Source organism: Anser brachyrhynchus (genome assembly GCF_964034855.1).
Source record: "Anser brachyrhynchus genome assembly, chromosome: 1".
Taxonomy (NCBI): domain Eukaryota; kingdom Metazoa; phylum Chordata; class Aves; order Anseriformes; family Anatidae; genus Anser; species Anser brachyrhynchus.
The window spans coordinates 103,205,560-103,232,975 of record NC_137694.1 but is presented as its reverse complement, the minus strand read 5'-3'; the positions used below and the strand labels follow the sequence as shown (position 1 = coordinate 103,232,975).

Below are 27,416 nucleotides of genomic sequence, written 5' to 3'. Positions count from 1 at the left end.
GGTCTCCAGGCTCGCCCCCTCCAGCACCACCAGCAGCCGCCGCTGCCCCCGAGCCCGCTTGGCCGCCGGCGGAGCCTCCTCGGCCGCCTCCCCGCGTGTCCCGCCGGGCGCCGCCATTTTGTGGCCGCCGCCCGGGCCGCGCCGCCAGCAGCCCCGCCCCGCCCCGCCGCCCTCAGGCCCCGCCCCGGGGCCCGCGCTGCCAAGATGGCGCCCGGAAGCGCCGCCGCTATCCCCCTCCGGCCCGGCCCGGTTCCGGAGGGGCGGGCGGGGGCGGCGCTCGGCGGCGGCACCTTCCGCTGTCCTTCCCGGCGGGGCGCGCGGCGCGGCCATGGCGCAGAACCTGAAGGACCTGGCGGGGCGGCTGCCGGCCGGGCCGCGCGGCGTCGGCACCGCCCTCAAGCTGCTGCTGGGCGCGGGCGCCCTGGCGTACGGCGTCCGCGAGTCCGTCTTCATCGGTGAGTGCCCGCCGGGCCGCTGAGCCCCTGAGCCCCGGCCCGCGCCGCGCTGACCGCGCTGCTCCTTCTCCCCGCAGTGGAAGGCGGGCAGCGGGCCATCTTCTTCAACCGCATCGGCGGCGTGCAGCAGGACACCATCCTGGCCGAGGGGCTGCACTTCAGGTAGGGCACGGCTCCCCCCCCACACACACACACCCCGCGCCGAGCTCCCCCCGCGGGCACGGCCCCTCGCGGCCCGGCCCGCCTAACGGGGCGCCCCCGCACCTCGCAGGATCCCCTGGTTCCAGTACCCCATCATCTACGACATCCGGGCCCGGCCGCGCAAAATTTCCTCGCCCACCGGCTCCAAAGGTAAGAACGGCTCCGTGGGGCTGACCACGAGGCCCTGGCGGCACCCAAGTGCCGCCAGGGAGGGAGCAGGCGGCCGGCTGGCACGCCAGCCCCGCTCACGTCTTTTATCTTTCCCCTCCACAGACCTGCAGATGGTGAACATCTCGCTGCGCGTCCTCACCCGCCCCAACGCCGCGGAGCTGCCCAGCATGTACCAGCGCCTGGGCCTGGACTACGAGGAGCGAGTCCTGCCCTCCATCGTTAACGAAGTGCTCAAGAGCGTGGTAGCCAAGTTTAACGCTTCGCAGCTCATCACTCAGAGAGCTCAGGTGACTCTTCCCGAGCAGGCCTTTACCCGCGTTATAAAAGGATATCTAAACCGTGCGTGCAGGGAATGTTATAGCAGGTGAAGAATAAACACATTAGGTTGGTAGCAAATGCACCTAAAAGGGAATGGACATTAATCTGTATACTGATTACAGTTCAATTCTGGTACAAACACTGAGGCTGTACCACCAGCCTCAGCAAAGAAAATTATATTCATGATATATAGAGTGCAAAATTGCACCATAATGTAATACTAGGGGAGAGAGAACTGACTGACATCGTGGTACATGTGTAACAGTAAAATTGGCTTTAAAAAAAATGACCTGGTCCCTCACGGGTATCAGAAGACCTGTCAGAGCAAATCAAACACTTTAAAAAGATCTGAAAAGAGAAATGGATGAACAGTTAAAAGAGTGGTAAACGTTCAGTGATAGATGCTACAGGAGAGTGAAAAATATTTCTGTTTAGAAAAAAACAGAGGGTAATCGGGGGGGAGGGTGTGCAAAACTATAGAAATAATTCATTTTTAAAAGCCCATACCTGAAAGTTTATGTTCTGATAATTTGATTGCTAGGGATTCTGAGAATATCTGTCACCTATTCCAGATGAGGGAAAGAGAAGTTGCCGATCTTTTAAAAGGCTTTAGAGGAGATCCTACGTGAGACTGCTAAAGAGGATAAGTTGGCAGAAAGATGAAACAAAGCACCTCTTAACTTGTTTCAGATCCACGACAAAAAAAAAGCAAAGAATAGAGATGAGTGTCTAGATTTTTTTGTGAGAATTCATCCTTAACTTCAGGGGTTTGTCCTCTGCCATGTGCTCTGCATTGAGGAAACGATTTAATTTTTTACGTCTTGTATAAGGAGAATTAGTGGAAAGGGAGGACATAAAAAAAAACAAAAAACAAACAGTGTTTGCAAATGATTTAGATGTTGTGAAGTGAAGCAGAGAATAGGTGTCTCTGAAACTTCAGAACAAACTAAATCAAATTTCATTCTTGTCATATTCCCAGCATTACTGTAAAGTGATACGTATGAAAGTAGTTTATAATCAGAAGAAAATGAAGTTGACTTTACATAGTTACGTGCTTGCAGTTCACCCAGTAAAGGGTTCTGTCGTCGTTTTAGAATTCTGCTTAGAAATAGCTGCAATAAAAATAAGAGCAAATACTAGATGAGTCAAAGGTAAGATACCATAGCAATAACTATTATTTAAATCATTATTTCGTGCAGGATTTATCAGCCTATCTGAAAATCTAAGGAGATAGTCAAATTCCAAACAGTGGAAAATTCAAGATGGAGAAGGAAATACTTATTGCCAAAACATGGATGAGAACATGGAACTACACAGCATAGGATGTGAAAACAAAAGAAAAAAAAAACACTTTCAAGGTTTTTTTCCCCAATATTAATTGTATAGTATGGTTAAATAATAATTACAAATAAGCTGTGACTTGGCTTTGAAAGTGTTATAGCTGTGAGTGCGCATGAGTTATTTAGAGGTGACAGATTCATAGAACAGGCATTAATGTCCATGTTTCAAGCTTTGTTTTAGGGAGTGTCTCCCAGGTGCAGTGTGAATGAACTGCAAAGAGCAGTTGTGCTTCAGTTTTATAGTGCACAGGAAGGGAGAAACAGCCTGTGTGTGGTACTCTTTTTGCTATACTTGTGTTTCAGGTGTCTCTGCTCATTAGGCGAGAACTGACGGAGAGAGCCAAGGATTTCAGCCTCATCCTTGATGATGTGGCTATCACAGAGTTGAGTTTCAGTCGTGAATACACAGCGGCTGTGGAAGCTAAGCAAGTGGGTGAGTTCGATTTACGCCTGGAAAGGGTGGGTTGCTTTTGCCTTTGTATTGAGTTTTTAAACAAGGTAGCAGATCTGAGTTAGCATGTCACTGCTCTTGCATTGATACAACTACAGCATTGCAAATCTCAGCTTCCTTAGTAATGCGGCTAACTAGGTTATTTCAGCGGTATTATCAGAAAACTTTGGGCTATAGCTCACGTAATAGATCATTGGTGGGACTGTGTTCCCAAAGCTGTAGGATTCCTTTTCACAGTGAGAACACCCTTTGTGCTATGGGGATTATGTTTAGAGGGTCTGGTTGCTGTTGGTTTTACTTAAAAAAAAAAAAAAAAAAAAAAAGTGTGTTTGTATGTATATACACACATTTCTTACTTGTGAATATAGTCCCAGAATGCTATCAGTTCTTTCGGAAGCATGAGCTCCCCGGGCCTCAGATACAGAACCCTCGTGGAGAGTTCAGGAGATGGGATCTGCTTTGAATGCTTTTGTCCATTCCCTCTGTAGCCCAGCAGGAGGCACAGCGTGCACAGTTCCTGGTGGAGAAGGCAAAGCAGGAACAGAAGCAGAAGATTGTTCAGGCTGAAGGGGAAGCTACAGCTGCTAAGATGATATCCTGCTTTGGGGTATTTTGTGGGATGTCTTGTGAGCTTGGCAATCCTGAGGATCTGTTGCATTGGGTTCATGTTTAGCAGACTGATGAGATGATAGCTTCGAATAGGTTGCTATTTGTTTTTTGCTGTTTGTTTTTCTCCCTGTAGTTGATTGGAGTGGTATTTGTCTGAGGTGACAGCTTAGAGCGGAGTAGACCATGAGCCTTCACTCCCTGTTGTTAAGGTTTAACTTCTTTTGGCTGCATGTGACCATAACCCTATTGTTCTTGATTTAGGAATGTAATGATGTCCCTACCCAAGAGGCTCAAGTTACTGGAATAGCGACTGCATTTTTTTCCTCTAAGATACTTGTTGATATATCATAGGAGGAACTTACTGAATGCAGGGGGCTTCTCTTAGCAGTTTTTTCCTTAACTTTTGCTCTCCTGTACCTCGGTGAAGCTCTGAGCAGGAATCCAGGCTACATCAAGCTACGTAAGATACGAGCTGCTCAAAACATTTCAAAAACGGTAAGTGGTGGGGCATAGAATATCCATCTTCCTTTTGCAGTCATTGTGCTGTCCTCCCAGCCCAGTGGCCACATGGGCAAATTTAAGGTGAATGTGACCTGCCCTGTACTGACCTTTATTCCTGCCAAGCCCTTTTCTGCTCAGGTAGAGCTAAAGATTTAGTTAGCAGTGATCAGCACTTATACGTGGTGATAGGAGTTTGTGTCTTCCATATGACAAGGCCAGATCCAAATCGGATCCCATCACATACACCCAGCTGCAGCCACCAAATGCTCCTGGTTTCCTGCATGCTGAGAAAAGGGGACAGATAAGCATGGGATCAAAAGTCTGTCTGATAAGGAGACGCAATATGAGCACTTCCTTTAAAAAGTCTGGCAGTACTGGGATGGGAAGTCAGGACATGCAGTTGATACACCAGAAGGAAGGGATGCCATCAAAGGGAGCTGGATAAGCTTGAGCATTGGGCCCATGTGAACCTGATGAGAACCTCTTCTCTACGGAAGAGAAGGCTCTGGGGGACTTCACTGAGAGCTTTCAGTACTTAAAGGGGACTTATAAAAAAGACGGAGAGCAACTCTTTGATCAGTGAGATAATGGTAGGACAAGGGGGAATGGTTTTAAACCAAAAGAGGGGAGATTTATATTAGAGGTTAGGAGGAAATTCTTCTCTCAGGGGGTGGTGAGGCACTGGAACAGGTTGCCCAGAGAGGTTGTGGATGCCCCATCCCTGGAGATGTTGAAGACCAGGTTGGACGAGGCCCTGAGCAGCCTGATCTAGTGGGTGGCATCCCTGCCCATGGCAGGGGGGTTGGAACTGGGTGATATTTGGGGTCCCTTCCAACCCAAGCCATTCTATGACATTATATCATTGTTTTTGGGAACTAAGATCTTGAGTGCATACAAACAAGACTGCTTGCAGAGAGATTCTTTATTAATGCTTTTCTTCCTTATGTGTTTATACTTTTTTATACCACCTCTGTTTTTCAGATTGCTGGTTCACAAAACCGTGTGTATCTCACAGCAGATAACTTGGTACTGAACCTGCAGGATGAGGGCTTTACCAGGTAAAGGGGACAGTTTTTGTGGGTGGATTTACCTGCACCTTACCTCTGAAGCTGGTCTTCCCTCTGGAGCTCTCTCAGGATCTTTCCTCTGAGAGCCTGATGCTAGAGGACAATCAAGTAGGCTGCAGTCCTGCTTACTGCAGAAGTTAATTTTTTTTCACTCTAATTGATTTACTCTTGTTTTGTTTTTTCTTTCCTTGCCCCCTTGACCCTTACTGCATCTCCTGGCACAGAGGAAGGTAAGACACTGAACTTTGTTTTAATCCTTTTGCTAGTACTTGGAACAAGGGTGTTGATGTTTGCCTGGGGTGTTGCTTGGGCCTTTCCAGCTATCGGGAGTTTATTCTCTCTCTATCTCAGTTCCCGTTTGTGATGTGAAGCTTGAAGCCTTTCCTTGCAGGGGCCACACAAGCAACTACATCAAGTAGGAGATGCTCAGTAATTGGAGCTGTTTGTGTGTCCCATGTGATGACCGTGCATGGGGAAGGCAGGAGTAGTATCCTGAGGAGTGTCCTCTGGCCTGTCTTCCATGTACAGGGCAGTCTGCGTTTACGGCAAAGAGGACTTGACAAAAGTAGTTAGATGTTTGTAGGACTTTGTGTTGATTTAGGGTAATGGTCTCTTGGAAAATGCTCTTGTTATTCTCTAAAAGCTTTCCAGTGCATGCTAGAAAAACTCATTCCCTGCTTTCAGAGCTGGACAGAGTTCGGTGGCTTTTGTTTAACCTGTCTGTGTTTACTGGATAATGGAGTGTGCCAGCTGAGTTTATAGGATGTAGCTAAAATGCTTAGAATAAAGAAAGGAAACCAGAGCTGTTTTTTTTTTTCTTCCCTGTGGCATCTCTGATCTTCCCTGCTCCTGTTTGACCAGATTCTATCTTATTTGTCCCAGCAGACTTAAGGGGCTTTGAAAAAAGGACTGAAGTTGTCCTTTTGGACAACTTGTTTGGGTGAGACACCCCATGGCCCCAAATCTGTAGTAAGGGTCTGACTTTGCTTGTGCTTTCCGGACTAATGACTCACTTTTGTCTTCCTTTCAGTGACAGTCTCCTACTCAAACAAGGGAAGAAATGAAAGAACTAAAGCCTCCTAGAACTGCCGGTGCTGACCAGTAGAAGATACGATATGAGTGAGGAGCTTTGAACTTCCTGCACTAGCATTGTTTGCCCTCACTTTGAAATTGTTAAACCAGTAACTAGATTTAGTTCCCATGCCCCAGCTCCATCTGTGGTGATCCAGTTATGAGACTGGGCTCTACCACAAGGTATCTGTAATCCCTTCTTCACCTCACTAGTTAAATCTGGGGAGGGGGCAAAGGGGGGGGTTACTGGTATTAACCCATGCAGATATAATTCACCTCTAATTTTCATTAATCTTCGGATTTCCGTAGGGTAAAATTAGACCCGTTTTTTACTTTTTTTGGCCAAGTGAGGGTGTTCTGCCATCAGCGTGAGACCTTCTTCTAGTAATATTGGTTTCTATTTCGCTGTCAGTCCCAAGACTGAATTCAGGATAATGTCATTCATTGGGTGCCTGTCACTGCTGGAATATCTCTGTCACTGTGTGCTCAGTGATTCTCTCAAACATTTATAAAAATTAAAAGCCTCAAAATTTATACTGTGTGCAAGCGTGCTTAGTTCCCGAAAAATAGGTTATTTTCCATTAGGGGAAAATGGAATAGAGCTTTTCTTTGGTTGCAGGCACCTTACCAGTTCTTAGGCAGGTATGTCACCTTGCAGGCTCATTGGCCATTTCCACTGAATTACAAGCTGCGCGGGTCAGACCTCAAGGTATGTCTCATTTCTTCTCTTTTCTCCCCATTCACCCATCTGGATTTGTGCTCTACACTGAGAGGAAAGAATATGGTCCTAGGATCACTGCACTAAAGCTGGGGAAAATTACAGCCAGGTTTCTCAAGCACTCACTATGGTCTGGTGTCAGGTGAGAGTGACTGATTATTCAGTTCCTTAAATGCTATTGTCTTCATACACAGGGACTAGATGTGTCTTCAGACCAGAAGAAATTCTCTCATACTTCCAGGCATTCTCGGTCTGAGTCCTAGGTCACTTGTGAATTTTAGCTCAGACTTTCCCCTAGCTAGGGACAGAGCTCTTGTACCTATCAGCTCTAACCAGCTTCTAGGCCAGGCCACAGTTCTAGTCCAGGCTACCTCACCAATCTTTGAGTGTCAGATGCCCACAGATCAAGCAGTGCCTATGCCTGTAAATTAAAGGTTCCCCAGCATGTCTCTTACCTAGTCAACTGCCGCAGCAAAGTTCAGGTCTGCACTTTTTGCAGATAAAGCCATAGCTTTATCCAAACTCACCATTCTCCCATATTTCCTAGGTACAGCTCGTGGACTGGGGCCTAGTTCTAACTGGCACGACTGTAAAAGCCGTGCTGAGGCTCATGGCCACCACCAAAGGCAGGCTACAGTACTTAGGAACACACCAGCGTTCACAGATTCATAGAAAATGGTGGCGGGAAGGGACCTCAAGAGGACTTTAGTCCAGGTTCCTGCTGGAAGCTTGCCAGCAGCAGAGCACATGGGCTGTGACTTTGTCCAGTCAAGTACTGAAAACCAGCAAGAACAGAGTTCACACACTAAGCTTCTGTTTGAATGGTGCCTGATGAGATTGGTGTTCAACCCGAGCCTCCCAAGCTGCAGTTTGGAACCATTGCCTCTGGTTGTACTGTGTGGCACTACCTTCACGAGGCTTCTTCATTTAGCTGAAAATGAGAGCAGCTTACTCCTCAGCCTACTCTTTACCAGCCTAAACAAGCCAGCTCCCTTAACGCCTTGTAGGTAACTGGTTATCATCTGTGAAACCACGATGTGGCCATGCTCTGGTCTACCTTCTCTGTAAAGATGAAATTTCATTTCTACAACTTTTCCAAATACCAAAACATAGGTGCAAAAGTCCGTGCCTGACTTTGTCACAGCTAACTTTCAGTGATGAGACAACCTGATGTCTATAAACACGCAAGTCTTGCAGTAAGACCCCACCATAAGTTTGCCAGAACTGATGAAAACTAAGCTAGCGCTGTTGTAAGTCTTCAGGACTGTAAAAGAAACCAGGAGAATAGCTATACTCCAATTCTGGAAAAAATTTTCAGGTCAGTGTTCAAACAAATACACTTTTATTTACAAACACAAGTGAAAACATGGCCATCACATCAAATTCTGGCATATTTACAGGATCAAATAGAAAAGGGGTTGGGGGGGTAGAGGGTCAGGATAAAGAAAATAGGAAGTTACCTGTTGAATTATAGAGAGGCTAAGCTGAAACAGGCCCAAAATGCCAGATTTTAAAAGAGGAGGCTTCAGGGAACACTAAACAGGCTAAACTCTTTAACTCACAGTGGCCGGTAGAGATGTAGCTCCTGTAAAGCTCTTCCGTAACTCCTCAAGAAAAGGAACTGCTGAAGCAGAGGTGAGTTAAGGTGCCAGTGTGCACACACCAAGGGAAAGAAGGGGTGTGATTTTTTTTTTCCTGTTAATGACTGATGAAGGACAATGAGAGAGTTCACAGGCCTGTGTGGGCAAGGGACAGTGAAGTCAGCTGAGCTGGAAAGCAGCCTGGTTCAGAGCACTGAAAGGTGGCATGGAAGAAATGGGGAAGGCCTAGTTCCAGTCCGTGAGATGGGAATGTGAGACAGGCCAGCCTGGATCCAAGCTCCAGTTCTGCACTCCATGTTCAAAACCTGCTTACTTATGCTTATTTTTTCTTTAGTGAGCCTTTCAGCTTCTTGTCTGAGGAGAGCTGTTTCCGTACTTTCTCCTCTTTTTTGCCCAAGTTCTCATAAACTGTTGACTCCTCTTTCTGCCTGCTAGACCAGGAACAAAATGGGAAAAAGTGAGCAGAAGGGAAAAGCCACCAAACCAGCAGGGAGAGCACTGCCAGAGGCAGACATAGATTGGCATCCGCTTTAGGTCAGCACTTACTTGGAGGCTTTTCTTGAGGCCTTGGCATGCGCATTCTTCATTGCAGGCGGGTAGGCGATGTTCCCATACTCGGACTCATTTTGCTTGCTTTTCTGAGACTACAGGAGAGAAAATGCAAGCTGAGCAGAGTACAGTCTGGGAAAAGCGTGCAAGGTGTCATGGGAGAATTCTGGCTGTTTAACCACGCATCACGCTAGGATCTCAGCGAACACTGGTTTTGGCTGAAGTCCCCAGGCTCAGTGCATTCTGCCCACCCCTAGCCCAGAGGTGAACACACGTGTTCTCGTATAGGAGTGAATAGTGGGGCAACGAATTTCTGGAGGCACTGACATGCCTCGGTGTGATGTGTTTTGGCTAAAGAGTATTAAACAGCAGCAGGTAGTGAATGTTTAAGGCCTAGGGCTCAGAGCCCACACCATGCTGGGCTTCAGCTCACAGGATAGGAAAGTCTACTTTCTCACCTGGATAACCTCCAGCTTTTTCTTGGTTGTCTCTATGAACTGGCAGATGGCCATGTAGATGAACTTGTACTGGGCCTCTGTCTGCACCATCCCTGAGCGCTGGGACCTCACCATCTGGATGGTCTTCTGGATGTCAATGTCACAGTCCAGTCCTAGCAAGGGGCAACAGAAAAGCTTTGCACATGTTTGCTGACCCCCCCTCCCCCCAGTGCTGCACCAAAAGCAGTCACGGTGGAGCTCAGTCAAGAAGTTTTCAACTCCCTTAACCCCTCTATGGACCTCCCACCCCTCCTTCCTGCCCAGCATCTTCCAAGTCTGGCCCTGGTGGAAGAGCTCAAGCAAGACTAAAGCCACAATAAGTATATCCAGAGATACGCTTATCGTGTGAACGGTTCAGAGAGACAACCTCAGAGTTGAGGCGTGCTCTCTTCCACTGAGAGCTGAAAGTTTTCATCCCTTTGCTGCTGGTGTTAAGGGCACAGCCCTACTGGGTAGGCCAGTTCAATTCAAGACACTCTGAGGTTTCAAGACACTCCGAGGTCCTCTTACCCTTGGTGGAGATTGTTTCCACTATCATATCAATGACGATGATAGTCCCCGTGCGGCCAATCCCAGCACTGCAAGGAGAGGACAAGCAGAGATCAGAGCTGCCTGTACATCAATACCTACGTCCCCCCCAGCTGAGCACAGACCAAGGTCCTGAAAAAAATGCAGATGTTTCTGGGGCAGCTGCTTCATGCAGCACTCGTAGCAGCTGTTCATTGGTGCCACAAAAGAATCAAGGATTCAACAGGCAGCAGGGTTTGGTTTGGGGACATCGAGGAGGAGAAAGGGTTGGCACGTGCTTCGCTCACATGTCCTAGGGAACGCGGATCCCTGTGATCCCTACAGAGGCGGATCCCTAGCCTCTGTACCAACCTGCAATGCACCAGAATAGGCCCAGCAGCTGGGATGCTCTCCTGCTTCTGGTTTATTTGGTCGAGGAAGCTCAGCACTCCTCCTGGCTCACTGGGGACACCGTGGTCAGGCCAGCTCAGGTACTGGTAGTGCCAGATCTCACGCACAGCGTCACCCTGATAATAAAAATACCCCACTGGTAAAACTGCAACCCAGTCCCAACCCTGGCCTCTCTCCCAAAGAGAGCTAGGTTTTAAGCCAAAGGCTCCTGTGCGCCCCTTGGTGATTCCACCAGTGTCCCAGCCCGAAACAGGTGGGAACAACAACCCTGGAATGATGCAAGAGCAGCACCACCACAGCACCCGGCAATTCCCAGCCTTAGACATACGGTGACTCTTACACCCACAGGCTCCATGGCAGTCCCCAACCAGGCACACTCACATTGTTCTTCGGACACACGCAGAGGTGACGGAGTTTGTATTCCAGTGCATCGTGCTCCCCAGTGTTCTCCACAAGGTAGGGACCATATTCTTTTGTGCTGCCCACCTCTGGCCAGTAGGGCACGCATTTATTCTGTGTAGGGAGAGGGGAGGGTGAAGACAGGCAAAAGGCAGGAAAGAGAAAGAAAACAGCCGTGGTTGAAGGGGGAAAGAGGGCAGCTCCAACACACCTGCAAACAGCCACTTACCCGCCCTTTTTCTACCTCCCGCGTGGTCATCACAATAATGCGCGTGTTCTCCTGCCACACCATTTGCCAGAAGTCATTGACTGTGGCATCCAGGCAGCCCTGGCTAGCGATGTAGGTCTTGGTGCACTCGTCTGGGCTGATCAGATTGTTCTGAGTGTGGACAGGGGAAGGTCAGGAGGGCTGCAGGAGCTGGCAGGCCTTCCCCCCACCTTGGGCATACTGCCATCTTTCAAAAGTCTCACCTTGACGTAGTTGGCATTGATATAGTCAGATCCGGGGATATTTGGGTCCCTTCCTTGGAGGATGACTCTGGAGTGATCAACTAGGGGTGCAGCAAAAGAATAAACAGAGTTATGAGATACTTGGTGCCCAGTGACATGAAGCTCCTTCGCTGCCCCATGCCACCTCACTCACGTTACCCAGTGCACACAGTATGGGTATATTTTCATACCCATTTCGTATATTTACATATCTTCAACTCCTTCTCTGAGGTCAGACCAGTTTTAACCTGTGTTCCCGTTTCTCTCCCCCCATGACGGACCATAATATAAGCTAGTCTGCTGCAAACTTCCTTTCTTCAAGGTCATGAAAATGCTGTGACCTCTTATCAGCTCTTAAATCCTCAATTTAAGGGCCTCATAATCATAATCGTAATGCAGACCTCATAATCCACCCTGGAAGACAGAGCAGGCTGAGACAGGGTCAGAAATGACTTGGACACCTCTCCTGTCTCTGTCTACTTGCCTTTTTTTTTTTTTTTAAACAGCAGAGGAGCAGGACTCACAGGGCAAGATGTTCTTGTATCGGTTCTTGCTCTTGTTTTCAGGTCTCTGGCCCTCATGACGGTCAAACAGCTGCTTGGCTTCCTGTTTTTGCAGGCTCTGAAAACAGGAGAAAGTTATGGCAACATCACAATGTATGACAGGGAAGGTGGACCCTCAGAGGAATGGTGGCAACTCTTAGGACACATGGGTATGCTTGTGGGGGAGCAGAGAAGTGAAAAGTAATCCTAGACTTGAGAAGTTCCAGGTTCGTGTCCTTACTGTCTTGTTAACTAGTTCTTCTATCCATGAAAAAGTACATTTCTACCTCACTGGGTTAAATCACTTCAAGATGGCACTTACGCCCCTCGCTCACACACACACACACACACAGAGGAGGAACAGGATCCAAATAGACTTCTTTCAGAGAGAAATCAACATGGATTGACAAGACTTCCTGAGAAGTTTGTGTCCAGAAAGAAAGCAGGGATGGAGAATGAGGTGGTGCACAGGAACTCCCCCCAAATTTCGCCAGAGTAATTTCCCCATCAGTTTCTTACATCAAATTCCTCCCAGAATCCAGCCTTGGATGTTTCTTCAGAGACACTCTTCTTGTTCAGTTCGTGCACTCTATTCTCAATGTCAGCAGCGTTCACCCTTGTAGCGTAGTAGGGCTGGGGACAGGAAAACACAATGGGTTGGCATGAGAGAGATGCTGCTGGAGTTCAAAGTCTCCTTTGTGTGCTGTGGAGGGGAGAGACACAGAGCCGAAACAAACAGCAAGGGAGTCCCTGCAAAGGATCCCCGAGAAAAAGAGGGGAGAGGATTTACCTGCTTCAGGTATACAAAGGAGCCAGACACTTCCTCAATTCCAGTCTTCTTGAAGTGTTCCACCAGATCTGCCAAGCTGTCAAACTTTTCAGCACCTCCAACTGTGTAACGTCCATTCTAAACGGAGGAAGAACATGTTACGTCCCATAGCATTCCTATAGGCCAAGGTGATAATGCTCAGGAAAAAAGGTAACGCTGAGGTGCAGAGTCACAGGCACCACTTTGTGCCATCTGGAAAAACAAGGAGGTCAGATGGCAGTTTGCCCTGAGAGCACTAAATTTTGTAACGCGGTGAACTGACTCCTCCTCAGTGGATGGAAGCCTGGAGAAGTTACACTCCCTTCAGCTCTCCTTTAAAGTTAGTTGCTTTCTGTCCTTAAAGTCTCCCTCCGTTCTCCGTATCATTTCACATGAAAGAGAGAGCTTGTGACAGTGAGGTGCAGCATCCTCCAGACCAGGTCTGGAGACCCTGCAGATGCTCCCTCCTTCTCCAAGAGCTTTTAATGCTTTTGATAAACTCATCATCAGGCCGTGAACCCTCCTATCCCTTTCACCACAGACTCCCTGTGACGCAGTTCTCGGACACACCTAGTCCTGCTTCCTTCCATGTCTGAGCACCCAGCACAGCCAACGGTCACCCAGTCCTGGGTGAGGACGTAAGGAGCCTGCAAGGTGACAGCACTTCAATCCAAATTCATAAACACTGGTAATCAAGCTGACAAGTGTTTTTTTTTTAGGATGTGATCAGCAGAGATATGTAGAGGCCACTTCTGCTCCCCTTTCCTTTTGCTCTCCCACCTGCTCACCTCACACATGATTTTGACGTGGGTGACTTTGAGACGGGCCCCGGAGGCGCTGCTTGCCCCAGCTGATGGAGCATCAGGCCCAGGTTTAAGCTGGTCAGTCAGGACAGACAAGACGAAATCCCCAGGTTTGCTGAGGCTCTCCCGCACCAAGAAGGTCCAAGGCGTGGCTTTGACCTGGAGAAGTGACTCAGCTGCAGCGCCTGACAGATGCCCGTGGTACCATCTAGAAAAAAAAAAAGGAGAAGGTCAGAAGAGAGGTGGAGATGCAAGTAAGTGGATGCCCTTGAGCATCCACTCACTGATGAGTACAGGGCAGTAACACACACTGTGGAAGGAGAAGCTGGGGGGGGAGAGAAGGTTTGAAGAAAGAGTGGTGAGGGGGAGAAATGGAGGAAGGATGAAGGGAGGGGAACCAGGGGAGGAGCAGGATCTCACAAAAAGTAGATGAGACAGAAGCAGACAACTGGCAAGAAAAGGAAAGGGCAGGGGATGAGGTGGAGCTAGAAGGGTCCAAGGAGCAGAATGCTGGTACCAGAAGACACAGTGGGAAAGCACCCGGTGTGATCCAGCTGTGTGATACACAAAAGCACAGGTAAGTAACGCTTACTGGCTTTAGGATCAGTTCAGGGAGGCCACTTGCGGGTTTTAGCACCTCTCAGTGTTATTGGGATTCCAACCTTACTGCTGCTGAGTGCTTTGGAGACTCAAGCACTAAGGGAACAAAACTGACTCAGTGAGTCAGAAACTCCCCCATTGGATTTAGCAGCACACAGAGGGCTGCGCTAAGATCAGACCCATTAAGGAACCTACCTAGGGAAAGATACTTTTCTTGGACCTCTAGCAGCAACCCCTATTTCTGAAGCTCTTCAACCAAAGCAAAATTCCCATTCCCTGAACACGTCACACTGCAGCAATCAGCCTAGCCATGGGGATGAGTGCCAGGAGCCGCCTGGAGCCCACATTCTGTTTCTGGTACTTTTCACTGTTGTTGATCCACGTGCACATTCCTGCCCTCCATACAGACCGAGGTGTCCTCTGCCCTGCTGCAGGACAGCCCAGGGCACAGAGGGACGCAAACACGGTGCAAATGGCGCTGCTACTGCCAAGCCCCTTCCCACCTACAAAGGTCTCAGGGAAGCACGTGGGTGCCCTGTGGGATCTCACTGCACTCTGGGGTGCAGGTGTGAGTGACTGCCACCAGAAGGAAGCTAGGAGATGGGACAACCTGGGACTCTCCTCCTGTTGCATGACACTGGCCCTGTAGGATCTCCAGATGTGACCCTGGTTGTCTCTGTGAAGATCCTCTAGCTCCTCATGCCCTTTCCAAGCATGGTCCGGCCTCTTGGGACCATTCCAGAAACTGCCAAAGGCACCAGTGAGCTGCCAAGTAGAAAGAGACATGTACAAACTGTAGCAAGCTGATGCTTCTGGGCGCTGGGGGATGATCTATCATCCTGCTCCTCCAGGTACCCATTTGCTGCTTTAGGCTCTGCTGGGTCTGGACCCGTCTCAGCCCTGGTGCTCCTCTCCAAAGGCCGTGCTCACCGCAGCTCTGTCCTGCTGCCACAAAGCTCCCCTGGCAGCTGCAGCCACAGCCATTTGGGCCATCTCCCCGGTGAACAGCATTTCAAAAGCAGGTAGCTCTTGCATCAGACCGACTTGCAACGCCTCTTCCTGCTGCTGCTCACTTCAGGTACTGCAGAAATCACCAGGCGTACTCCTTACATCGCTGCACACACTGCAGCCAAGGCCAGGCAGGTGCTTAGATGAGCCATGGTAGCAGGTTTGCTGCCCACTGGTAGCTAATGGTGGTGGTCTGGAGTGGTAGCGGTATGATGAGGTTTGAGTTGTTACAGCTCCTCTGCTGCCTGTTCCCAAGACGTAAAATCTAGCTCAGGAGGCCATGCCACAGTCACAGAAATGTCTGGGCATTCACTCACCCGTACTCTGGACTCAGCTAAGTCCGGCATGCAGCCAGAGCAACCCATTCCTCCACGCAACCTGTAGGAATCATTTTGAGAGCAAGATGTGGCAGGCAATTACTGTGTCTCAGTTAGTACTGGCCGGCTTTAGTTTCTGTTCATCTTCACCTCGTGCGCTGCAAGAAATAGCTGGTGACTTCCACGGCACGGCAACTACTCGTTTCTGACCCTCTTCCCAAAGAAGCGTGCAGTCACCGTCTGCCAGTGCTGAGACGTCCCCGGGGGAACGTTTGGTTCCCCTCCTGCCCAGGAAAGAAGCCTCCGGGACCCCCCTCCCCACGTAGGAAGGAGTCGGTGGGTCCTGTCCCCCTCTCCTCCCCCCCAGCAGAGCCCAGCTCTTCAGAGCCACGTGATGGAAAATCACTTGGGGAGAGAGTGAGAGGAGCTTTCGTAAGAGCCTGGGGTGGGGGGGGGGGGGGAGAAGTTTCCAACCGCAGGGGAGGAAGAGAGGAAACTGCAGGGCCACGGCGCAACGGCCTTGAGTGGAGAGGACAGCCAGTACGCAGACATTGCCCGCTTTGCACCGCTGCCCCGGAGCACGCCGGGGTGTACCCAGGCACGTCCCGCACGGCATGGCTGTCCCCATGGCTGCTCCCCAGGTGCATGGGGATGACCTGCCTGCTCCCCACCCGGAGCCTGCCCCCACCCCGGGGCACAGCACGACTGCTCCCCAGGCTGCACCAGGGAGGCTGAAAGCACAGCACAAGGGCGAAAACCACCTGATTTGATTTAACTTGGTGTCAGAGACGTATGCAAAGCGGGGACAGGAAGGAGGCTGAGCGGGCCAGGAATAGCAGGTGAGCGTGGCCCCGCTCAGCCACATGAGTCAGCCAGGCCTGGGATGAGCAAGGAGGTTTGGGGCTTCCACACACCATGCCACCCTCCGTACCGCTGTGGATACAACTTACACCACAACCGTTGCTTTTTATGAACACTATGTGAATAGCAAAGGCAACAAGAAACCAAAAGTATAAATAGAGCCCTGTTAGGCCTGCTGCGATGGGATGAGGCATGTCCAGCTGCTGGTGGGGACGTCGTCCCTGGGGAAGCACAGGAGGACACGGGAGCCAGGAGACACTTTTTGCAGAGTGCCCTCTGGGGACGTGAGCAGGGCAGAGAGAAGGCCACGGAGCACGGAGGAGGTCTCGTCACAGACATGCCAGAAGCTTTGCTTTCTCCATACCTCTCTGTCGTGGGGTCAGAGCAGTTGAGCGGGTATCGCAGGTCGATGATGGTTCCATCTTTGTCCTGCAGCGAGCCCTGTTGCTGTGTGTAGTACTCCACCAGTTCTGACAATGTGGCAAACTTCTCCCCTCCATACAGGTCATAGAAGTCCCCAGTATTCTGGATGCGGATGTGGGTTACCTGGTCGCCAACCCTGTGGAATGATGCACAGAGTAGTCCAGTGAGGCAGCTGGACAAGAGGCAGAAAATTTGAAGCCTCCGCCTGCATCACCTCCTGCCATGGAACCATAGCAAGCCGTCCCAGTGGAAGGAGATGATTGGGATAAGAAGCTCCTGAGGCAACTTAAGTGAGGGTCCAGAAGGTACTGGGAAGCTCAGATCCTTTTACAGCATGGAGAGAAGTCAAAGGAATAAGGAGGTGATGAAGGAGAGACCCTAGGACACATGAGGACCTCTACATATTCTACATATGCAAACCTGGAAAGGCAGAAGTTGGGGTCCAAGTTACCTACCGAACTGAAAGGGAAAAATCCCCCTGATTTTTCCGACTGGGTCTGGCTAGAAAGCTCCCATGGACACCTCGTCCCTTCAGTAAGGCTTCGGCTTCCAGCCCACTCAGGTCACGATGAAACCACCTGGCAGAGGAGATGAAAACAGAACCAAGCAAATGAAAAATCGCAGGCACTGTTGTGGAGACATACACTGAAGAATGGTTCGCAGTCAGCATCCCTAGAGATACCTATGCAGGTGACAACCAGCAACAGCACGAAGGATTCCTTCGTGCCCGTTACCCCACACAGCCTATGAAAGGTTTCCATCGAGATACAGCTACCAAGGTGATCCCCTCCGAGCTGCCCTACTTTGCTGGTTCCCCTCCCCACACACACATTTCTCAGACCCTCTTACCTCACCATTGTGGAGGGAAGAAGAAGAGGAGGCCAAGTGGCTACCACCGAAGCGACTCAAAAAACACAGAGGAAAAATCTCTTTGCACTGGTGAGAAAAGGGAAGTCGGCGGTCCGCGATGGAGCACCCAACACCAAGCTGTTTCTGTGCCTTTGGGGAGCTGGCCATGTATCACTCCTGATGTCTACTGTTAGTCCATTCGGCCCCTCTCCATCAACCTGTTCCTTGATGTGTGCCTTGATCTCGTGGCCCTCTGCGCACCGCTGCAGGGCACAGGCAGGAGCAGCCCAGCACACAGCTGGGCACGCGCAGCTCCAGGAACAGGAAGCGCTCTGAGCCATCAGCTCCCCAGCCCCAAGCTGCTTTGCACACACTTCTGCTTCTCCTTTTGCGTCTTTCCTCCCCAGCCCCCCTGTTATTCTTGGGTCCTTGCTTTTTTTTTTTTTCACATCAGTTTTGACTCTACCAGTGTTTCTAAGGTTCCAGCCATGGTCACAAAATTCAGTTCTGCAAGCCCTCTCTCTGTTCCCCTTCTTTTCCAAGAGGTCAATAAGAAACATGAGTGTTTCTTACCCCTGAATCCTTACAGTGTGCCAGGGGGACCACAGCTGCCTAAGGTCACCCACACACCTGCAAGGCTGAAGCAGGCAACACACGCGAGCACGCATTCAGCAATGAAGCACCCTACGAGTTATGACCGCACAGACACGCAGCTTGGTTCTGCTGGGCTGCCCTCAGCTACGTAGCCGAAACCTCTGTGACCCTGCTCGCTGATGAACTCTCTTGGCAGATAAATATCCCGTGTGCTCTGTACAGCCGCAAAGGGAAGCTGTGCAAACCCAGGCATGCAGGTTGTGAGAGGCCAGGCCAGCACTCTAAGCACAGCACGAGCATCCTGGAAACAGCCTGCCTGGAGGATGCAGCCGTGAGAGAAGCATCGGTAACTCCAAAGGGCTTGGGGGGCAGGTGTTGGAGCTGCCCAGGAAAGCAGGCAGAGGGCAGGATGATCAGCTATGGCCTGTGGTGGGCCCACACAGCATCAAGAGAGCTCAGCCTAGGACCTTCGAGATCCCAGTACAGCACACCGAGGCCAAAGCTGTAAATCTGTACAACCAGAGAGAGAGAAAGAAAACTAACCATTTCCAGTTAACCAGCCACTTCCAGCTACAGCCTGTGACTATCCTTCTCCATAGCACTGATTTTAAAGCCTGCAGTTCTTATGAACAAATGGGAGCAATGCAATGACCACAGAGGGCAATCCAGCTGGCAAAGGAGCCTGACTCTTCCTTGGAACCATCTCAGCCACCCTGTGTGGTAGCTAAGATGCGTGGTGTGGGCAGCAAGAACAGCAAGAGACGTGCTCATTTCAACTCTTTGCAGTTGCAGACTTCCCTACACACCACCAGACTGGGAAATCCTGCAAATAGCTGAACTGTCTGCTAGTAGTGGCCAAGACATACAGAAACTAACAGCAAAGGGAAGTGCAGGAGGCACGAACAGAGAAACTAAACTTCATTGCTAGAAAGACTGACCAGGCAGCTACAACACCTTCCTTCGAAATGCTTCCAGTTTCACACAGATGACAAGCTGGGATGTGGTGAGCAGCAGGAATCCAGCTGTATTGACTTAAAACTGATATTTAAAAAAAAAAAAAAAAAGAGAGAGAGAGAGACTTTAAAGGCACAGAAACCTGCAACTCAAAGAAACCAATTTTACACAAAGAATGGGCTACACCTAAATCAGAGCCACTGACATTGAAAACTGGCACAGAAGACAAATATTGGTTAGTGATTAGACAGAAACTTCTGGGTAAAAGTCCCAAAAGGGAATTCCTGCTATATTAGATATAATCTGATTGGATATTATTATTATATATTGGATAATATATGCCCCAGTCTGTACGTCTACCAGGGTTGTCCTGTCCCAGGTGCAGAATCCAACACTTGCTGTTGTTAAATTTCATACTGTTGTTGATAGCCCAGCCCCCTAATTTGTCCAGATCTCTCCGCCTCTCTACCCTCAAGGGAGTCGACAGCTCCTCCTAATATAGTGTCACCTACAAACCTACTTTGTATTCATTCAAATCCTCCGTCCAGGTCATTTATAAGAACATCGAAGAGAACTGGTTCCAAAATGGAGCCCTGGGGAACCCCACTAGCAAGTGGCTATCCACCTAATGAAACCCCATTAATTATAACCCTTTGAGCCTGACCTGTCAGCCAATTGTTCACTCACTGTATTATGTATTTTTCTATCTGTATTCTGGACATTTTGTCCAGAAGGATACTCTGAGGGACGGTACCAAAGGCATTTTCTGAAATCCAAAGAGATTACATCTACTGGCATCCCTTGGCCAACTAGACCAAAGACACCAAGGTAACTAATTAAAAACTACCAAGGAGAAGTTCCAGCTGGTAAAGTAGGGAAATATCACAGCAGAGAAACAATTGCTTGGTATCTTCCAGGTTGTTCTCTGGAATGGTCAGAGCATGCAACAACAGACTTCATAATATAATTAACAGGTCAAGAGATTTGAGCAAAGAGGCTGCTCTTGTGATGTTGTTTGGCTTTTAGTACAACACAGATGGTAGAACCTCATCATGTAAATTCGTTGTGGAGCAAAGCCACAACTAGTAAATGAACAAGTTTAGAAGGGAGGATAAACAAAGTGGCTAATTAAGAGGTACACACATCTGGACTGCTGTAAAAAGGACACCAAGAAACAGGCACAATCCAGCACAGGGCCATCAAGGCAGTGAGGAGTTCAGCAGTTGAGAGCTAGGCTTGTTCAGCCTAGAGAAAAGATGGTTAGTAAGGGATTTAAATAGCAGTCTAAGAATATCTAAAAGAAGAGTGGAGGTTTTAGAGATGATGGAGCCAAGTTCTGCTCTGTGGGATACAGCAAGAGAAAAAGAGGCAACAGGCTTAACTTGCAGAAAGGGAAATTCTGATCAGGTATCAGGAAAAACGGCACATACACAAGGGGTGGTTCAGCAATTGCCACGCGTGTCCAGAGAGGCTGAAGAATCTCCACTCCCTAAGATGTGCAAGACTAACCTGAAAAAGGCTCAGAGCAACCTGATCTATCTAACTTTCGAGATAGCTCTGCTGTGAGCAGGGGCTTGGAATAGGCCATCTAGAGGTCGAAATGGTTGTCAAAGGAAGAGTGGAAGGAGAGGTTATGCACAGAGGTCATCATCGTCGTCGTTGTCATCATCAACCCGCCCTCGCATGCTCCCTAAGCCTCTATTTGCAGCTAACATAGTCAACTGTCAAGTCCATAAGAAACTGAGCAATGAGTTCCACTGTTAAGCCTCAGGACCAACACCTACTTTGGCTTGCTTATAACCTGTTCCCTGCCCGTTTTTATTAACACATGGTTGTTGTAAAAATAAATAAATAAATAAATAAAATAAATGACCAACTCCTAAATCACACCCAAGCTGCTCATGATTTTATAGATCTCTAACGTCTATACCTTTCCTCAGCTGTTTCCCAAGCTGAAGAATCCAACTCTATTTAGATGGCCTCCATACAGAACTATCCTACGCTTCTGATCATTTTTGTTGTCCCTCTTTGAGATGTTTCCAACTCTGTTGTATTGTTTTGGAGATGAGGGCAAAAGGTGAGCCAAAGCTGCAGTGTTCAAAATACTGCTGAGACATAAGCATACAAAGACACGATGATTTCTGCCATTGTTCACCACAACCAAGCATTAAGCTAACATTTGCATGGACTTGACAATGACAGTCTTGCTCCAGGGAGGTTACAAGTAGTTCACAGATGTTTTACATGTGAATTCTGAGCTATTTTTCTCCATGAGAGCAAACCATGCCTGACAAATTTGGTGGCCTTCTACAATGGGGTTAGGGCATTGGTGGATAAAGGAAGAGCAACTGATGTCATCTACTTGAACTTGTGCAAAGTATTTGACACTGTCTGGCACAACGTCCTCATCTCTAGATTGGAGAGACATTGATTTGACAGATGGACCACTTGGCAGATAAGGAATTGGCTGGATGGCATAGCATAGCATAGTTTGGTTGGAAGGGCCCTTCAAAGATCATCTAATCTAACTGCCTGAATTATTCAGGGCTAACCAAAAGTTAAAGCATATTGTTGAGGGCACTATCCAAACATCTCTTGAACACTGACAGGCACGGGGCATCAGCCACCTCGCAAGGAAGCCTGTGCCAGTGTTTGACCACCCTCACAATAAAGAAATTTTTCCTTATGTCTAGTCTGAACCTCACCCCTCTGGTGAAATTTTATGCAACTTCTGTGCATCTTGTCATCTGTCACCAGGAAGATAAGACCATCACCTCCCTCTCAACTTACTCTGCTCAGGAAGTTGTAGAGAGCAAGGATAGTCGCAATCAAAGAGTTGTGGTCAACGGCTCCATGTCCAGGTGGAGACCAGTGATGAGTGGCATTTCCCAGGGGCTGGTATTGGGACCAGTGCTGTTTAACATCTTTGTCCGTGTTGGCAACATGGACAGTGGGATTGAGCACACCCTCAGCAAGTTTGGCAATGACACCATGCTGAGTGGTGGCAGTCAGCATGCTGGAGAGATGGGATGCCAACCAGAGAGAACTGGACTGGCCTGAGAGATGGGCCTGTGCAAAACTCATGAAGTTCAACAAGGCCAGTTTCAAGATCCTACACCTGGGTTGAGGCAATCCCAAGCACGAATACAGGCCTGGCAATGAGTGGATTGAGAGCAGGACTGCAGAGAAGGACTTGGGGGTATTGGTGGATAAAAAGCTTGAAATGAGATGATCAGGGGGCTGGAGCACCTCTCCTATGAAGACAAGCTGAGAAAGTTGGGGTTGTTCTGTCTAGAGAAGAGACTGCTCCAGGGAGACCTTATAGCAGCCTTCCAATACCTAAAGGGGGCCTGCAAGAAAGATGGGCAGAGGCTCTTTACCCCAAGAGGGTAAATTTAGATTAGACTTTAGGAAGAAATTCTTTAATATGAGGGTGGTGAGGCACTGGAACAGGTTGCCCAGAGAAGCTGTGGATGCCCCACCCCTGGAAGTGTTCAAGGCCAGGTTGGATGGGGCTTTGGGCAACCTGATCTAGTGGGAAGTGTCCCTGCCCACAGCAGGGGCATTGGAATTAGATGATCTTTAAGGTCCCTTCCAACCTAAACCGTCCTATGAACACTGTTTTACATATGCCTATATTGAATTCCATCTCCCGATCTGTTGCCTCCCCGTTGACTATCATAAGGTCCTTCTGCTCCTTCAGTCTGCTTCAGTCAGCTCCTACCATATTATCCTGACTAACTTTCTAACAAGTTAATTTTTTCACCTCACTATTCAAGCTCTATTTGATCACTTGGAAATATGCTGAACAGCACATAGTTCAGGTCAGACCCTTATATGTCACCGCTGATAACTTCCCTTTGCTGTAAAAACTGAACATTTATTCCCACCTTCCATTTCCTATTTTCTGCAAATTATTCACTCAAGAAAAGTGTCAGCTTCTCTCTTATACCGTAGCTTCAGCTTTGTTTAGACTTACATGAGATAATCTTGTCAAATTCTATTTTGGAAAGACAGACCTCCCTTGTCCGCAAGCTTGCTGAGTTCCTCAAAAATATTTAGTTCTGCAAGACAGGAGTTGCCTTCACAAAAGCAGACGTTGACTCCTTCTTTGATATCATAGTCATGGCTTTCTCTGTTACCTCTTTCCCAGATATTGACTTAATTCGTTTGTTCCACTCTCACATTTGGGGAACGTCACCTGTGACATAGCAGTTCAGTTGTTTGTTAGTGCAAAGTAAAGGCCGGCCGGTGCTAGCGAACAGGCGTACGGACCATCGCCCTGCAACCCGTCCAAGCCATATGCTCCGTCAGGCTGTAGGACCACAGGACAAACAGATTCTAACCATGGGGTAATGCAAATCCCCTTTCCTTACACCACGTCACTACAGCCCCCAGGGCAGAGCACCCATTTATACTGATGGCAAAGTTTTTCCTGTCCTGCTGTTCCATAAAGGACTACAGAGGCTGTAGCAAAACAAAAATCACCAGGATTAAAAAAGCCAGCCACCTGAGCTCTCTCTGTACAAAAGCATTCTGAGGTGCTGCAGCTTCAGGGCTTGCAGAATAACTGCAGTGAAGTGGGCATCACAAACTGCTCTTTCTTTATCAAAGCGAGGATGAGCAACACTAACAGCAGGAACAATCTAAAATACTAAAGCTCCAGTCCTCCAGCTCTTTGTTTACAGTATTTTCCCATTCTGTGCTCAATTCCTACTGCCAGCATTTTAGTTTTTCCCACCAGCTCTGTTTTCTTGCTTTAACTAGCACACGCAGCACTCACCCACAGGATGGCATCAGGATCTTGACTCGCAGACCCCCACTGATGGGGAATTAACAGCAGCTGGTGGAGGAAGAACCACAGCCCTCAGCCAGGGCGTCCTACCGAAAAAAATAAAGCAAGATTGGGAGTAGCAGGGGGCGAACTCACACCCTCACAACACGGCTGGATGCTCACGGCGGCTAATTCCAAGGCTCAGGAAGGCGCAGCTGACAGTGCTGTGGGTCTGCAGTGCATCCTGTGACTCACCTGGGTCTGGTCCGCACAGGCACAGTCCTGAACTCTGCCTGTTTCTGGGCAGACTTCAGAAGGTGGTAGCTCCGGGCTAGGTAAAACGTAGGCCTCAAGCGGAGGGCTTAATTTTCACCATTTGCAAAACACTTCCTGGGCTGTAGTTAATAAATAATTAGAGGGGTGGGGGAAGGCCAAAACCAAACTGGGAGAGGTAGGTAGAGACGGAAGGGACTGACTGCTCTTCCTGCCTCCCATCCGCTAGGTTCACGCCCTCACTGGCTACATTCCTACATAGTTTGTAACCAAAAGGCACAGAGTGCAAAACCCAACCTGCTCTCGCACCTGACTCGCAGCCCCCTGCTCTCCCGGGCCCGGCTTCTTCACCACCAGCCCTTCCCAAAGACTGCAACGCTTCCAAGGGCAACAGGCACACAAGCCAGGCGGCTACCAGCGATTGGGTGCATCTGACGCCCCTTCATCTGAAAGGTGGAAAGACAGAAAACTTCACAGGGCAGAGAACCTGCTCCTCCGCCTTTCCCTCTCTTCAGTCCCCGAAAATGCAGCACGCAGTTATACATTGTTCGTCTTGTTCTAATCCAGGCCGCTGCCGAAAGGGGCAAGCCCAGCCTTCCCTCCCTGTTGCCAGTCCTTGCAACATCCTGCTGCTATTTTTGTCATTAGGTCTGACACCTTTGGTCACTCATTCAGGCAGAAAACAACAATACAGCCACAGAAGTTTCTGGTAGGAGCATGTGAGAGAGTTAGCGGTACTGACCTGTTGGTGACAGTGGTCTGGTTGCAACCACTTGCCGAACAGCACCACGTTACATTCAGCATCGCATTACCTAGTATGTTTCAAGGAGCACATTTATAAGTGCTTGCCCTTGCAGAGTGATTTTGACAAATTAGAGGGCTGGGCTATCAACAACTATATGAAATCTAACAACAGCAAGTGCTGGATTCTGCAACCGGGATGAGGCAACAGTGGCTATACGTACAGACTGGGGGAGGAGAGCCTGGAGATCAGCCCCACAGAAAGGGATCTGGGGTTTTGGTCAACAACAAGTTGAGCATGAATCGAGTGTTCCCCGGCAGCCAAAAGGGCCAACAGTACTAGGGGGTACATCAGCATTGCTAGTTGTTTGAGGAAAGGGATTGTGCAGCTCTGCTCTGCACTGGTGCAGCCTCACCTTGAGCACTGTATTCAGCTTTGGGTGCCACAATATATGAAGGACATAAAACTGAGTGTCCAAAGGAGGGCTATGAAGATGGGAAAGTGTCTGGAGGGCAAGACGTATGAGGAGTGGCTGATGCCCCTTGGTTTGTTCAGCCCAGAGCAGAGCAGGCTGAGGGGAGGCTTCATGGCAGCCTGCAGCTCCCTCACGAGGGGAGCGGAGGGGCAGGCGCTGAGCTCTGCTCTCTGGGGACAGCGACAGGACCCGAGGGAACGGCATGGAGCTGGGACAGGGGAGGGTCAGGCTGGGGGTTAGGGAAAGGTTCTGCACGCAGAGGGTGGTCGGGCACTGGGACAGGCTCCCCAGGGCAGTGGTGATAGCAGCAAGCTTGTTGGTATTCAAGAAGTGTTTGGACAACACCCCTAGACACATGGTTTGAATTTTGGATGGTCCTCGGTGGCGCCAGGAGTTGCACTCAGTGATCCTTGTGGGTCCCTTTGAACTCAGGATATTCTATGATTCTAGATGAGGATTAGCATCTCTTAGGTGATGTTTAAAAAAGTCAGTCACTTAGGTGCCAAGCCTTGTGCTTTCATACTAAGGTTCGCAGTAGCAGTTACATTTCTGCATAAGTTGGTACACACCAGCCCCTTGTAACAGTAGCTCAGGTTTCATCAGATGAAACTTCAGATATGAAGCGGACATCACTCTAACTGCTCCTGAGTCAGGGAGAAGGATCTGTACCCAAAGATCAGCTCACGTCCCTTCATAAACCACTAAGGGCATTTTCAAGACGGTTTTTTATTCGCAAACAGACAAACACACACGCACAAAGAAGCCAATTCCTTTCGGATCAACACCTCCCTCGTTCAACCTCTCCCTTCCTCAGGGCTGCCGGGCCAGCAGCGCAGGCAGCCCCAGTCCACGCGAAGCCATCTCCGCTCGGAGCGCCGCAGAGCACCGGGGCCGGCGGAGCTGCGGGTTTCACGAGGTGGCCACTCCGCCGGTGCCGGCGCCGTGCGGCGGCAGGGTCATGGGCGGCAGGAACATGGCCTTGAGCTTGCCGGACATGCTGGCGATCTCCGGGTCCTGCGACTCGTAGGACTTGATCAGCCGGGCGAACTTGAGGACCCCTGCAAAGGGAGCGGCTGGGCAGCGGGCGCGGGGCAGGGCTCAGCCCGGCGGGGGGGAGCACGGCACCCACCTTCGCCGTCGCTGCTGAAGCCGTAGGCTTTGATCACGTCCTGCTGGATCTGCGTGGCCACGGGCAGCAGGAACTGCAACATCTTGCCCATGTCGTTGCACGCGTTGTCCCGGGCCTCGTCCATGCGCTGCGCGTTCTCGGGCGCCCCGAACGCCTTGATCACCTCGGCCAGCACCACTGCGGGCACACGGGCGGCTCAGCGGCGGACCCGGTACGCGCCCCGCGCCGCCCGCGGCCCTCCCCCGCCTCACCCTTCGCCTGCTCGGCGCTCAGCGGCGCGGACGGGCCCTGTGCGGACGCCGCCATTTTAACCCTCCCCCCCCGCCCACCCCAGCATCTCGCCACACCGCGCATGCGCGGCCCCAGCCTGTCGTTGTACCGCAGGGGCGGCTTCCCGCGGGCGGGAAACCTGCTGGACAAATACTAAAAGAGCTGAAATCACTGCAATGATGCCGGCCCGCGCCGCACCCACACCACTCCCACCCACCGCGAGGTCACGGTGAGGGAGAAGCTCTCTGTGGGATGTCCCCCAGGCGGTTCCCCGTGCTGCCCCCCGTGCCTGGCACCGCTCGATCCCCGCCGCAGCGGCCGCAGCTTCGCGCAACTTGGCCCCGCCGCGCAGCGCCGGCCGTATGCAAATCTCGCGCTCCCGATTGGCTCAGCGGCCGCGGGTGTGTTGAGCGGAGCGCCGCGATTGGCGGGAGCGGGGCGGAGGGGGGCGTGGCCTCAGAAGGCCCCGCCCCCAGCAGCGGTGGGCGGGGGCTGGTGGCGGCGGGGAGCCGCGGTCCCCTGGGGGGGGGGGGGGGGGGAGCGAGGGGATGGGGGGGGCGCTGCTGGCCCCCCCCCCGGCTGCGATAAATGAACACAACGGAGGCTGGTTCCGGAAGGGTGGTTTTTTTTTGTTGTTGT

At 50.1% G+C, this 27,416-nt stretch overlaps 3 protein-coding genes across 13 annotated transcripts in view; 1 reads left to right on the top strand and 2 right to left on the bottom strand.

Annotated features, from left to right (window-relative positions):
- The first annotated feature begins 248 nt into the window (after nt 1–248).
- Nucleotides 249–27,416, top strand: part of PHB2 (prohibitin 2) — a 171,761-nt gene continuing 144,593 nt past the window's right edge. For 2 of the 5 annotated variants that reach the window (XR_013938929.1, XM_080554049.1), the window contains exons 1-8: nt 250–455; nt 533–617; nt 727–806; nt 930–1,114; nt 2,789–2,918; nt 3,425–3,528; nt 3,963–4,040; nt 5,028–5,104. Coding sequence is in view for 4 of the 5 variants with exons in the window: in XM_080554049.1 (XP_080410175.1) it covers nt 329–455; nt 533–617; nt 727–806; nt 930–1,114; nt 2,789–2,918; nt 3,425–3,528; nt 3,963–4,040; nt 5,028–5,104 (866 nt within the window). In the remaining variant the exon portion in view is untranslated. Of the gene's footprint in view, nt 456–532; nt 618–726; nt 807–929; nt 1,115–2,788; nt 2,919–3,424; nt 3,529–3,962; nt 4,041–5,027; nt 5,117–5,337; nt 5,344–6,143; nt 6,719–27,416 lie in introns of those variants that run through there. The other 3 variants (XM_080554051.1, XM_080554048.1, XM_080554050.1) reach the window with 3 other exon arrangements.
- Nucleotides 8,214–24,491, bottom strand: PTPN6 (protein tyrosine phosphatase non-receptor type 6). Of its 5 annotated transcripts, none has more exons than XM_080553822.1 (16): nt 24,144–24,491; nt 23,898–23,995; nt 17,173–17,295; nt 16,659–16,853; nt 13,494–13,716; nt 12,688–12,804; nt 12,417–12,530; nt 11,880–11,976; nt 11,338–11,417; nt 11,096–11,245; nt 10,849–10,980; nt 10,429–10,583; nt 10,060–10,127; nt 9,511–9,662; nt 9,050–9,147; nt 8,214–8,931 (listed from the first exon to the last, which is right to left on the bottom strand). In XM_080553822.1, the coding sequence occupies exons 2-16, from the start codon at nt 23,909–23,911 to the stop codon at nt 8,823–8,825; spliced, it is 1,827 nt and encodes a 608-aa protein (XP_080409948.1). In that variant the 5' UTR covers nt 23,912–23,995; nt 24,144–24,491; the 3' UTR covers nt 8,214–8,822. The 5 variants fall into 5 exon arrangements, with proteins under 5 accessions (XP_080409948.1, XP_080409947.1, XP_080409951.1 ...); XM_080553821.1 differs by having other exon boundaries at nt 8,214–8,934; nt 24,144–24,485; XM_080553825.1 differs by lacking the exons at nt 23,898–23,995; nt 24,144–24,491 and adding an exon at nt 23,094–23,315 and having other exon boundaries at nt 8,214–8,934.
- Nucleotides 26,089–27,138, bottom strand: LOC308177245 (protein C10). 3 transcript variants are annotated; one of them, XM_080554157.1, is made up of 3 exons: nt 26,995–27,138; nt 26,508–26,684; nt 26,089–26,436 (listed from the first exon to the last, which is right to left on the bottom strand). In XM_080554157.1, the coding sequence occupies exons 2-3, from the start codon at nt 26,629–26,631 to the stop codon at nt 26,288–26,290; spliced, it is 273 nt and encodes a 90-aa protein (XP_080410283.1). In that variant the 5' UTR covers nt 26,632–26,684; nt 26,995–27,138; the 3' UTR covers nt 26,089–26,287. The 3 variants fall into 3 exon arrangements, with proteins under 3 accessions (XP_080410283.1, XP_080410282.1, XP_080410281.1); XM_080554156.1 differs by lacking the exon at nt 26,995–27,138 and adding an exon at nt 26,887–26,993; XM_080554155.1 differs by lacking the exon at nt 26,995–27,138 and adding an exon at nt 26,759–26,898.